The sequence below is a fragment of the Tubulanus polymorphus genome, chromosome 3 (assembly GCF_964204645.1).
Source record: "Tubulanus polymorphus chromosome 3, tnTubPoly1.2, whole genome shotgun sequence".
Taxonomy (NCBI): domain Eukaryota; kingdom Metazoa; phylum Nemertea; class Palaeonemertea; order Tubulaniformes; family Tubulanidae; genus Tubulanus; species Tubulanus polymorphus.
This window is the reverse complement of record NC_134027.1, coordinates 8400533-8414039: the sequence shown is the minus strand read 5'-3', so window position 1 is coordinate 8414039 and position 13507 is coordinate 8400533. Positions and strand designations below refer to the sequence as shown.

The 13507-nt window shown below is 37.8% G+C and overlaps 1 protein-coding gene across 1 annotated transcript; it reads left to right on the top strand.

Moving 5' to 3' along the window:
- The first annotated feature begins 158 nt into the window (after positions 1–158).
- Positions 159–13333, top strand: LOC141901763 (uncharacterized). The gene is made up of 2 exons (XM_074789212.1): positions 159–263; positions 9423–13333. The coding sequence occupies exon 2, from the start codon at positions 9432–9434 to the stop codon at positions 12516–12518; it is 3087 nt and encodes a 1028-aa protein (XP_074645313.1). The 5' UTR covers positions 159–263; positions 9423–9431; the 3' UTR covers positions 12519–13333.
- The last annotated feature ends 174 nt before the right edge of the window (positions 13334–13507 follow it).

The window sequence follows — 13507 nt, the reverse complement described above, 5'->3', positions numbered from 1 at the left end:
CATGAGTATTCTACAAAATATGCCCCAACAAGATAAACAACCGGTGGACGGAACAATTATCGGCCCGTGGCCCGCGCCATGAGTTTTTTGTTTCCAGCCTCGTGCGCCGTCTACATTTCATTATAGAAATCACTGGTGGTCATGTGATCAGGTAATTGGATGCCATTTTCGGAGCCTCTGGATCTTTTCTTACACGTTATGTTTGCATTTGTCCACGCTGTTGCACGTTTGAGATAACTTATGACACCACAAAACAATTGAAGGTAACGTATAGATCAGCTGGGAGTTCTTTTTGTGGCGAAATAAACTTTATTTTTTCAGTTTTGGCGTCGGGAAGAGCCGAGGTATGACGTTGGTTGTTGTTGGGTGGAGACGAACGTTGTGCGTGCACGACGAATGGCGAGGATATTTAGCGACGCCTTTCAACCGTCTGGCTAACTACTGAACTCGGGACTTGTCTGTGTTCGTTGTGAAAGATACTTTCGTTAGACTTCGTTGATAGGGGAGGGAATAAATGACTGAATTGAGGAATTATTGAAAACTTGCAAATTGAATTTAGAGACTTGAAACGACTTAAAAAAAGTGGCGGCAAACTCGGAGACAACACCATGATTGATTGGACTCATCTGAAAAATGATCTCATTTATGTTAACGAGCTAGACTTATTTCATCAGTCCCAAATGATCTGGATTGTGGTTATGTCGTAATTCAGATGATTTGACACCGATGAAATTTATATGAAATCCAAATGAATTATAACCTCACATTACAAACGATTCCGTAGGAGGACTAAAAAATATGCAGATTGTATCGAAATCCAGATTCCACTGACTGATACAAGTTAATGGATTTGAATGTATATTGATTTTAGAGAAGGTGGCATACATTTTATGTAGTACTAACCAGTGTTATTTATTTGTCTTTGACCCAACAAAAACCATCCCTAACCCATCATTTACAATAATCATTATAGAGTTATAGCCTGTTGTAATACATTTACCTATAGAATAATGATTGATGTCCTTGACAAATTAAGATTTCCCGAACAACCAACAGGAAATAAGGCTAGATGAAACATCGTTGAATTCTTTCCTCGGAATGAAACATTTTGGGAAAAACTTTTCCATAAGTTCATTAGAACGAAAGATTTTACCACTTATTATTTGTTAACATTTCGTTAAAAGAACAATATAAAGAAACATAAAAAGATCATCACTATGGATGTATGTGTACATGTCTGATTTTCTGGGAGAAAAGGATGAATCGCTTTCACCGGACATGAAGATTTTTGCGGCAGTGGTGATTTTGGTAAAACTGAAATTATTTTTCGACAACGACACGCGTGTGGAAGATCAATGAATGAAGCTCTGATGGAATTTATTTGACACAATTAATTACAAACATTTTTGCGATAACATTGCAATCAGGTCAGAACAATCTAGATTTGAACATTTTGCGGAGATCTTCAAACAAGCACATTTTCTGGAATAACTGAATATAAAATTTTCAAACGGATGGATAGATGTTGTAATCATAAAGTATAAACACCTGGAATTATGTGTCTTGGTAATTGGTCGGACGTTCCAGGGAGTTAAATGTGTTTTGCTGACGTTTACGCTAGTGTTAAATTTTCGAGTTTCATATTTTGCACAAGAGTAGCCGGTTGATAGATATTCTGAGCGCTGCCTTAGTCAGTAGATACGCAATTAGATGTTATCCGTTGTATTGTGCTTGTTATTTCCAAATTGTTTCCAAAGCAACTCTGATGACTGTCCCAAGTTGCAATTAATGTACAAAGGACGTTGCTGTTGTTTTGTATCATTCACCATTCTGCTTTCTTGCTTGAAGTTTTAGAAAATATTGAGACAAACCTTTTGATAGTTATATTCATTGAAATGTGCGACAATTTCACTTTTCTTCGTCAAATAACAATTATAGACAAGCAAGTAAAGTAAATAGAAAAAAATAAGTGAAGTTTTAAATTAGTTTGTTCTGAAGGCATTATGACAGTTTTCGAATAGCGAATTTGGAAAACATATATTCTATAAAGAAAAATGGAGCACAGATAGTCAAATACGTTTACAACTGCGCCTTTTAATGAGTGACTGAACATGACATATTACTCTGTAAGGACAGGTCATTTAGGATTTTACGCGAATGACTATCTTTGTGTACATAACTAAAAAGTTTATTTGTAAGGAAACTCCCAAGAATGTGCGCAAAATGTTAGATTTTACTTAATTACACCATTTCCTAGTGGACATGTGGACGCGAACAACCAACGATATAAAATTGATCAAAGTTATGAATTTTTGTCCTAGGAGACCATAGATATATCAAAATTTTCAAATTTCCCCCTTCCCGCAAGTAAACCCGTCCTATTTAAAGCTGTTTAATAAGGTCAACCTGACTACGCGATTCAGATCTTCATTTTTGACGTATTTGATATTACTGATGCAGGACATGATTGTCGAAAGAACATGTGAGTTATTCCTAGTGTGAACTGCTTGTGAAATGAATTGATGCTCATGTGAATTCATGTACATTACATGCGCCTGACAAGATTGCACGATATTTTTACATTCTCTAACTTGTTTCTATGAAGTTTCAGATCGTTTCAGCTTTTACCGAGCGATGCCGTTTACAATGTATCGAGATATTCAAATTTACCGCGTGTAATTTGGAACAAGACTTTACATTTTGCCATGGATACGACGGGCTGTTGTCTCACACGTCTTGTGATGCGTCCCGCTGCGTAAAATCGACTGGATTAATTTTTACGTCGCGAATAAGACGGGACGTATAAGCGAAGAACAATTTTTTGAACGAAAGATTTTATTCGATCGCGAAACTGGTTTTAATCGAAGACATTACCATTTTTTGATGAATAATTTATCTTAACTAAAATCAGGTAAGCCTTGTATTTTCACACATCCGCCCGATTGCGACTTAACACTACATGCACTCCACAATTGCATTGTGGTGTTACGCCGATTTACTGAGAGAAATGGGAACAGTTTTTCCGCATATCGTCGTTATGGATCAAACTGAGTATGATTTTACACATGCTCCGGTGTTGTTATATCACGAGAAGCTTGATTTTTCTGTCAATTGTGTTGCACAAATCATCATTAAAATGACGTGAATGATATGCATTTTAAACATCTTAAAAAAAAGAGTCTAGAATTTCTTTATAGTTTCTTCAAATCGTCGAGCATATCATTATTATTCCAAAAAATCATGGAAACCACAATATGTTTTTCAGCCCTTGAACTATTTCTGTACAAACATCAATTTTATATGTTTTCTGGGTTAATTGAGGGTCACCTCATTGTTTTCACACATAGGGATCATTCATCTATTACGTTTGCATGAAATTTGACTGTCAGTATGCAATTGGCCTTACCCCTCCCCTAATGCGTACGTAATAAATGAATGATCCAATACCAAGGTACATACTGAATTGGATCATGTTTCCCCTGTACACCATACATATAATGAATTTACACATTCCAATTGCATTTTATCAGCAATTCTAGTAATGTTATGCTTTATGTACCCTTGTGTGCTGTGGGATCTTGGGAACACGGCCTGTGGAGACTAGGATTGGGAATATAAAGTGCTATAGCCACCTCAAATACGGTAAAATGCCCGGAAAAACTCAGTGATTCAAAACGAAGAAGATTGGCTCAAATATCGTTGTTCCATTAATTTCAATTAATTATTGTGTGATCCTATATCAAGAACAACAAAAGTAAACATAACTTTGAAATGAAAGAATTCAAGAAATTATATATGATGCCAAATGGAGGGCGAGTTGGTTTCACGTCTGTACGACCGCTATACTACCAGTCCACAAGATGGGATGTAACCAGAAATATAACATAAAGCAACCAACTTCACCTTGTGCAACCACTTGTTTTGATCAGTATTGGTGCGTGGAATGTATATACATATTCATGACATCATGAAGGGCGTTCAACGGGTGTTTAAATGGTCCAGAAATCTTTCTAAACTTCACTATGTCGGCACAAAATCGATTCTTAAACATAAATTGGGCCAGTAACATTCATTGCGTACCAAATAACTCCACTGATCTAAAAGACAAACTGAAAGAAAGACGTGTGCCCCAAGCCTCTTATAATATAGCTTATAGTAGAACGATAAATTCATAGAACATAACAACTGCGCATGTGTGTTGGTAAATCATGGTGTGGACGGGCAACTTTTCATAACAATTGTCAAGCAACGGTCGCTGAGAAAAGGTCACTCATCTGCAGCAACAGGAAAGAAAAAATTCTTGTTGTCAAATCTGTTTGCTCCGAGTCGCCCCATATCAAACATGTTTGACATGAGGTGAAGGAAAATCATCGGAAATTGTTGCCAAGAAATCACTTTTGGGTCGCTCATGAGTTGCTGTGTATGCGGCCGCTGGAGACATCAAGCAACTCGTCAACTATCAATTGAGTGAGCACATAACTATCATGTGATACCCTAAATGGCGACTTCTAACTCGAAACTGCGACTTCCGAGGCAGTGGCGTGGCCCATCAACATTGAACGCTACAACAAGCTGCTCAGAGTTGTCCGTCTGAACTAGGCATTTGTAGCGAACTTTAAACCCATCTCCATTAGCCCATGGGCTATATAAGGCCTAAAACAAATGTATTCATTTTATAGTCCATGATTAGCCTAGTTAATCTCCTGTGGTGATAGTACACACATTGAGTAACTTCAGGCATCTCTCTTTTCATTGCGGCACCTCTGCAGTCCTTTCACCAAACTTGTTACTCTGTTTAGAGTTTTTAAACCCCTGATTTCGCCTTATAAACATTACCAATTTCAAACATACCTTGTAAAGACTAAGGCCTAGACTCTAGATTATATCTAGATTTATTAATGACTATTTACTTTTTCAATGTTCGACATAGATGCTAAGAAATTGTGGTTTTTGGCTAAGTCTGAATACCAAGAGTTTCAGGAACAACAAATACTAGACTACACTGTTTCAGACCATGGATCAATTGCGATATTGATGATCTGTGATTTGATAAATGTACAAGTGAAGTTTTTCATGGATAAGCGGAACAGTAAATATCAAAATGGGTTACATGTACTTATATCATTTATCATCGGAATCTTTTATACATTGGACATGACATAATGTTGTTTTACCAGGTGTAGTTTTTCCGCCTTCCTGTTTAACCTCTCAATCTCGACGCAAGAAGTAAAACTTGAAAAAGTTTGTGTAAATATCTCATTGTCAAATTCTTGCCAGTGATTGCACAGAAGTAAGACCAATTGCTGTACATTTAATGGATACCTATAATCAAAAATTCATCAATATTAGTTTTTACAGATTTTTTAATATATTTGAACATATTTGCACTTACACATTTTCCGTATCAAAACTAAGTTATTTTCATACACACATTTACATATTGTGCATACACGTTAGTGAAATACTGCGGATTAGTCAAAATATTGGCTAGAAGCATACTTTTTCACCATGAAAACACCAGATATAGAAATAAACAGTAGATGATGTATAGCTTAAAAATGTAGTTCGTGAACATTGAAATCAAAAAGATTGACATTTTCAGGACAACACATTTACTGTCTGATACATTTTTCTGAAACTTGATATTCAAGGTTAAGCTGTGTCCTTCACATATTTGTACTGTAGTGTTGTGTTTTAGGTGACATCCATGGATTTTGAATTTTCACTAAACACGAATGTTCCTCTTCGTGTTACAGGACGTCGACTATCGACTAATGCCGCGATATCTGAAGTTTTGTTAGATCAATAGATTCGGCACGTATGACAAGAATTAATTTTAATTCCCCGGATGAACTGGATGAATTTTATTTGAGAATCCTGCCTTTATGCATGTTGTACAACTAGTTAACCCTTTCCCATAACGTGACACTTCCCTTAACTCCCTCAAGGTGTTCGTATGATTGACAAAATTTACAATCCCATTCGTGCGGGAATATACAATATACATCAAAACTTTGCTTCTAACTTGAAATTTTAGTGCATGGATAAAACTACACTCTCAATGCAATTTGACCTGCTAATCATGTATCTTGGATGAAATAATGAAAGAAGACAATGACATGCTTATAATGTTTTCCATTGCATTTGTTATACTTTGATACAAGTGAAATGTACATTTCGACGCCATGAAAAGTATGATGTAAAAGTATGATGTAAACCTGTGACTTCGTGCACCACCAACTAGTAATGAAATATAGGCGTTCCATAGTCTTACAGTTTTATCCAATCCCCACACAAAACATGCAGGCCATTCACAAAATAGGTTGCTGGTGATTAATCCAAAAGTCATTCCCTCAAGACTGCGATGACAGTCTTGATTTCATTGAAGACTACAATTCTTGAGACGCATCCACAAGTTTATCTGGATATTTCTGATTTTTCTATGGATCTCATTTCTTCAGTGTCGTAAATGAATGGAAGTTACATTCAAGCAATTATACAGGAAAGGATACCCTTTAAGTGCCTGACATCTTGGACAACAAATGTCTTGCTGTGGCAATATGACAACACAAGATTATGCAGCCTGTCACAGTAATAGGCCTTAATGTATGTCAAGAAGACAATTCCCTTGTTTTAGACAAATCCTCAAGGACATCCAATTCGATATAACACATGTACATTTTGCCACTAAATATTATTATATTAGATATGTCTGGTGAGAGGAGGTATTTTAGTATACTGTATGAAATAAGAGAAACCTGAAACAGATATTCTTGGTCGGGGTCCCTGTGACTAAAAAATAATAAAAAGAAGTTTTTAATGGTGTTTGAAACTTCCTAAATTTGAGCAAATGCCTGAAACTCCTTAAAAACTTTAATTTTGAGAAATGGGCAATTTTTTCATATAGTTTTTAGTTGTACAGTAAACTATGCCTAAATGGTACAGTTGGGACCAGGATTTGTTTTTTCGCATTAAGGTGGTTACCAGATAGACAACGGAGTTAATGTAGTCAGTGTGAAGGATAAAAATTTTCTTACAAAACCACCAAATTAACAGTTAACCAAGATAAACGGTATCTATTTTAGGAGTCTACAGTAATTGGGATATGAAAGTGATGCGGACGCTTCCTCGAGATTTTAAATTTTCTTGAAAACTTCTTATATCCAGGAACAACTAAACTGTAGGGACCCTGATGGATGTCCTGAAAGAATATTCCTATTTAAGATATTCATCAAAGACCTTATGATATTCATTGAAGACCTTAGAGCATGATGATATACATTTACACATGGGTGGTTTAATCTGTAAATTCCATACAAACGTAGGAGACAATGTCTGGTAAAGAATTTTTTAAAATTTGTACCCAATTTAAATAGAAATAATGGTTGAATATAAGCCCCATAATCAAAAATCCAAACGGCTTGAAAAAATCTTTTCATTCTGAATTTTTCAGTTCTCCACTAAAACTGTTATCTAGGATCAACTCATGATACTAGTGTTAAAAGCTAATGCACGTATTGCAGAAATTCTGAGAAAGAATGACATTTTCCTCGTTACAATTTGAAACAAAAAGAAAGGAAGGGTGTAACCATTGTACCCGATGATGGTCTTTACACAATGATTTGGAACTACATAAATTGCCTGGGGATGTTGACATTTAAAATCTAAAGCTTGTGAATTTATTCATTTCGGTTCAGTTCTATTCACCCATTACCATGGCAACAGATGAGAAGTTGACAGTTTAATCATTCATGTTCAATTCACTTCACAGCTTTTTAAGTACCATTACTCTTTCTCGATATTAAAGTATTGCTTCTAGTTTTACAAAATGGAAGTAGATTGAGGAAGGAACTGAGTGAAATTGAGTGACAAGGCCACATGAAAATAGTTTTTGCGAATCATGACCTCCATGGGGATTATCTATTACGATGTATTAACATGACTGCAATTGCAATATGAAGAATGTTATTTGTTTTCAAAAGTGATAATTTAGAATACGCTACATGTATATTCAACTTACAGACAGTATACATGCCAGTGTACATTGTACTCAATAGATTTTGTGTTCATATGTATAAAGTTCATGTATTATTTCTATGATGAATCCCACTTGCAATGAATTGCTGATTAAACCCCAAGAGCCATTGAAAACCATCTAGTCTCCAAACTAATCATTTGAAACTGCTCGGATATAACCAGTGATTTCAAAACCTTTTCATGTACATTCAGTGGCGGACTTAGGGGGTTTGGAGGTTTCGAACCCCTTTTCTGACCAAGTGCACTTATGAAAATCCACTTGATATAGGCTTCTTATCCTCTGTACTGATCTTGATCTAATACGCACTAAAATTGCATAATAAATGCACCTGAATTTTCAAAATTTTTTTGGGTTTGAACCCCTGACCCCCTGCAATTACTTTGCTCCTGTGATGACAAAAAGTGCTTTTTACATATTATGAGGTGAACCTCCCTTTCTTCTAGCCTAGATCTGCCCCAGATATATTGATACATCTGAAATGCAGATTTTATTATCAAAAATGATTTACGGTTACTTAAGTGTGGAAATGATCTGATAGATGGCGTACAGTTGCAGCAACTAATATGACCGGAAGAGCTGAGCTGTATTACCTGCATGTAACAATCTCAAATGAATTACAACACATTAGCATATGATAGAAATATTTGAAATATGATGTAGAATAGAACTGCAATAACAAGTAACATGTTATCAAACAAAAAACATTGATTTAAAACATTAATATAATTATATGATTTGGTACACAAGCAATACAATTACATGTATAGCCAAGTATTATTGACCACAATTGCTTCTTGAATTTAAATATTTTGTCTGGTTTATTTTCAGATATGGACATTTTTCACAAAAAATATACTGGTAGATCTTAGTTAATACATCTCGTGTACTTCGCATTTAAGTTATCGAAATAAAGTTAGAGCTTTTTTGGCAAAAATATCTAGTCCAGTGTTGTACATTCTTGTCAGTGTCTTGAGGTTATGGTATATTTTCCTGTGTATCAAGTTAATCTGTGTATAGTATCACTATGAGTTGTTCAGTGAAAGCGAATTTTTGTTACTGCTGCAGACATAAGCATACCAACCACTAAATGTATTGTTTCATGATTTTTTTCTGAGATTTAGAATTACAAATATTATTACACACCAGTACTACATTAAAACTACTGTTTCTATGGTGGAAAGATAGAAGAGAATTTGTCATACATTGAATTCATGGTGTTTTTTTTTCATCGATAAGTCTCATTTTGTAGGGTGATTGTCTCGACTCCCACATACAAGATATGTTAGATGAGATTTACATGTATTCTGATTTTTCAGCTGTCAGGATTGCATGAATTAACAATCGTATACATAAATAGCTCAAAGATTCATTTTTGTTCTTGTAGATCGATACAATGTCTGTAATTATTCGTCTCCAGAACCTGTCGTGGGATGCCAGTGCCGCTGATATTCGACGGTTCTTTACCGGTATGTCTATTCCGGATGGTGGCGTTCACATAATCGGAGGTGAAAAAGGAGACGCGTTCATTGCGTTTTCGACTGACGACGACGCTCGCCGCGCGATGATGCTGTCCGGGAAGATGATGTGTAACGAGAAGATCGTTTTGATGCTGAGCAGTAAGAACGAGATGAACCAGGTCATAGCTATAGCGCGTGGTGAGGATCCAGCAGTGGTAGCGCAAACCACATCTCCGACTATTCCTTCTTCGTTACCATCGTCGGTAGGTCTCGTCGCTCCGACTGGATTCAACCCATTGATCTCCGCCACTGGTCAGATTCCGATGAGTGCTTTAAATCAAATAACGAACATGACGCATATGAATCTAAACCATTTGAATCCGTTGTTAATGCAACAAAATCAAATGAAGCAGCCATTGATTGCTGGATACCCAGCTCATCAGGGATTCCCAGCTGGCGAGCAAGGTATGTTCGGTATAGATACAAAGAACAGTGCGCATGTGAATGCAATTACCGAGAAGCCACATTTACACGGTAAAGGTTTTCAAAACCCTGATAGTGGTCATCAAGCGCGTGATTTTCGAAATAAACCAAATCCACAGGCTGCGCGCGATGCAGAAACTCCGTCTTATCCCCCGGCGACTGATAGCGTTCCGCGTGATCGATGGCACGAAGGGCCACCTCGAATACAAGGTCCTCCTAAAGATTTTCCTCGTCGACCCGCTCTTCTCGGCGCCGGTCCGAGACCAGTTCGTTCACAGGCCCCCGATATGTCTGCGCCTGTCGATCCTAGATTGTCGGCTGGAGAATTACGGAGACCTCTAATGGCCAGTCCGTTGATCGAACCAAATTCATCGATCGATCATCATTTTCATCACACCGGTATGTCTCATAGACCGTTGATGAATAATAGACCAATGGAAGGACGCAGTTTACTCGAGAAACCTTCTGTTGATAGTTCCAGACCGCTTATTGGCCGTACACCGAGAGACATGCATAGCTCGAGTCGATGGTCGAATATAGATCAAAAACCAGAACTGACCGCGTCATCGAATATCAATGTCGAACAAGCGAGAAGTAGCCGCGATGATGAAAGACGACGAGAAGATCGAAGAGACAGAGACAGAAGTGAACGCAGCGAACGATCACGCGAAAGAGATCGAGAAAAGCGATCATCGGACGATCACGGACGAGACCGACCACGCAGCAATCAACGCGAAACGAAGGAGAAACGCGATTCGAGAGAACGTGATCGACGCGAACGCGATCGAAGTTCGGACGAAGGTTTGAAAAAAGACCGAACTCGCGATCGAGATAGACGGGACCGCGACAAGAGCGGAAGTCGAATGGAAGGTCGGTCAGAACGAGATCGACGTTCTTCATCGGAGAAGGAAAGGGATTCGGACCGAGAACGAAGACGAGATCGACATGAAAGATCTGAGAAATCTCGTGACGTTCTCAACGATGATATGTCGCACCGTAATCATGACACTAATGGTGATTCCAAACGGCAATCGAATTCACAGCCAGCAGGTTTACTGCCTCATCCGAGCATCATGTCTCGAGGTATGACAAGAATGATTCCACCGTTTCTTGATGATGAGCGTGGCCTGAAACGGCCGCGAGAATCTGGATGTTGCGTGTTCGTCTCGAATATGCCGTTGACGGTCAGTTATCGCAATATTCGTCGTTTCTTCAGCGGATGCGAGATTCTTCACGATGGTCTCAAATTGATTAATGACTCTAGTGGCAATCGTTGCGGTACGGCGTACGTAAAATTCGCGACTCCCCAAAGCATGCAGTATGCTATGGAGAAAGCTGGTCGTTACATGGACGACCGTCAAGTCTCAATTGTAAAATGTTCAGAAATGGAATTCGAAGAAGCAATCGATTCTTTTATTCCATCGAAGAAACAACGCTCGTTATCTCCTATGAGACAGTTAATCGGCATCCCTGATGATTTGTGCGTTTGTATAAAAGGACTCCCGTCGACTGTGGATATCAATGAGATCCATGCACTATTCCACGGACTGAAATTTATCGCTAATAGCATTTATATCGAGTACGGATTGGATGGAAAAGCTCTAGGCACAGCTTATCTTGAATTCGCTACTTCGGAAGATTTCAGGCAGGCTATTGAAATTCCGCGTTCAACGATAGATGACCGTGTCATCACCGTACGTCCGATGAGTCGCAAAGAAATAGAAAGTCACGTCAAATATCATAAAGATTACTTGGAGAAACAAAAAACCGAAAAGCCAGGCGAAAATGTTACGGATGAAAATGGTAGTAGACCGACTGATCTCGGTGAGCCAGCTTCAGAGGATCAGTCGGATGGTTTTTGTTGTCATCTCTTCGGACTATCATATCAGTCTACCGAGGCCGACATTCAACAGTTTTTCAATGGATTAAACGTAGTGCCCGGTAGCATAAAGATTGTGAGATTTCCAGACGGCCGAGCCGCTGGCGATTGTTTAATAGAATTTGCATCGCAGGATGATCAAGAAGAGGCCCTTAAACGTAACCAGCAATACATGGGCAAGCGTTTCTTGTACGTCAATAAACTGCCATCACGGGCTGATGCTGTGCGTCTGTTCCATACTAAATCGTCAGTAGCTGAACAGAAGCAGGGAATAACACCCTTGCCTCTGCCTGTTGATGGGCATATGGCTCCTATGGGTCATCCGATAAGAGGTCCGCCTCGTGACCCTCGACGTCCACTACCTGGACCTTTGTATCCTGATGAAATGTACGGCAGCATTCCGCCCAGGCCTGGACGGCCGGCATGTGTCATTGGTATCACCAATATACATTTTCGATCCACGCCCGCTGAAGTGATTGAATTTTTCCGTGGTTTCCGACCAATTACCGAATCATTGCGTTTACGTCGTAATCCGGAAACTGGTAAACCTACTGGTGAGGGAACCATTGCATTTCATAGTCCACCAGATGCGATCCGTGCTGTTTGCGAATTGAACGGAAATACTTTAGCTGGTAGACCGGTTAGTTTATACCAAATATGAAAACATGTATGACGGTTGTATATAATTCAAAACTTATGTACATCAGGACTTCACCACTTGTTTTAGTTATGGTGAAATCATATGATGTATATATCTATATGTATGAATTCTAATGCATTTCCAAGAACTTATGAAATATCGAAATGGTATGTTAACAAAATTGTATATTATACAAAGGACAATCTCAGAAATTGGTATGCAAGTGGTACATAACTAAGGGTAGGTCCCTCACTTTTCTTGTATTGACTACATCTACAAGTCAATTCAGACCAGTCAGTATGGGTTTTGTTTGTTCAATTAGTTGTAACAAGGAATCGCTTGCTGCTGATGATGTGGAAATGTACATTTATATTTTCCAGTGATTGGGTTTAAAATTTTTAGGGATGATCTAGAATGATTTTAGATTTATCATAATTATTTACACGATATCTTTGAATGAGACCATTTGGGGATGAATGGAAATCATAATCTTGATGATCAATAGATTGGTTTTATACTCGTGTAAGAATGCAGTTACAGATTGATTTAGAACTTTTTCGTGGTGATTTCACTGATAAACGGTATATAATACAACATGTAACACTTAAGATTTGATAAAATCAACTGATTAATAATGAGGTGTTAATTAATAAGGTGTATGTTGTATTGTAAACTCTAAATTTCAGAGGTTATAGTTTTATATGATATTCTAACATTTTATTTATATGTATCTGTTTTGTATTTGGCTACGGTGTAGTTGATGCTACATGTAATACATATGATTGTAAATTTTTATGAAGTTGTAAATAATTGATGATTTGGTACATATACATAAATACGTGGTTGTTTTGGTACTTTCTTCAGTGGTCAGACACTTCTGATTTCTGTAAGTTTCATGGATGAGGATTTTAGTGCTTTTTATGATGTTTATAGCCTACATCAGCGGACTAACATAAGCTCGTCTACACTTGCTTCTTATACCTGGGTTTTGGTTTTGCATCTTCACTACA

Excerpts from the sequence above, each read along its gene's own strand:
- LOC141901763 (XM_074789212.1), top strand. The coding sequence starts at position 9,432 with ATGTCTGTAATTATTCGTCTCCAGAACCTGTCGTGGGATGCCAGTGCC.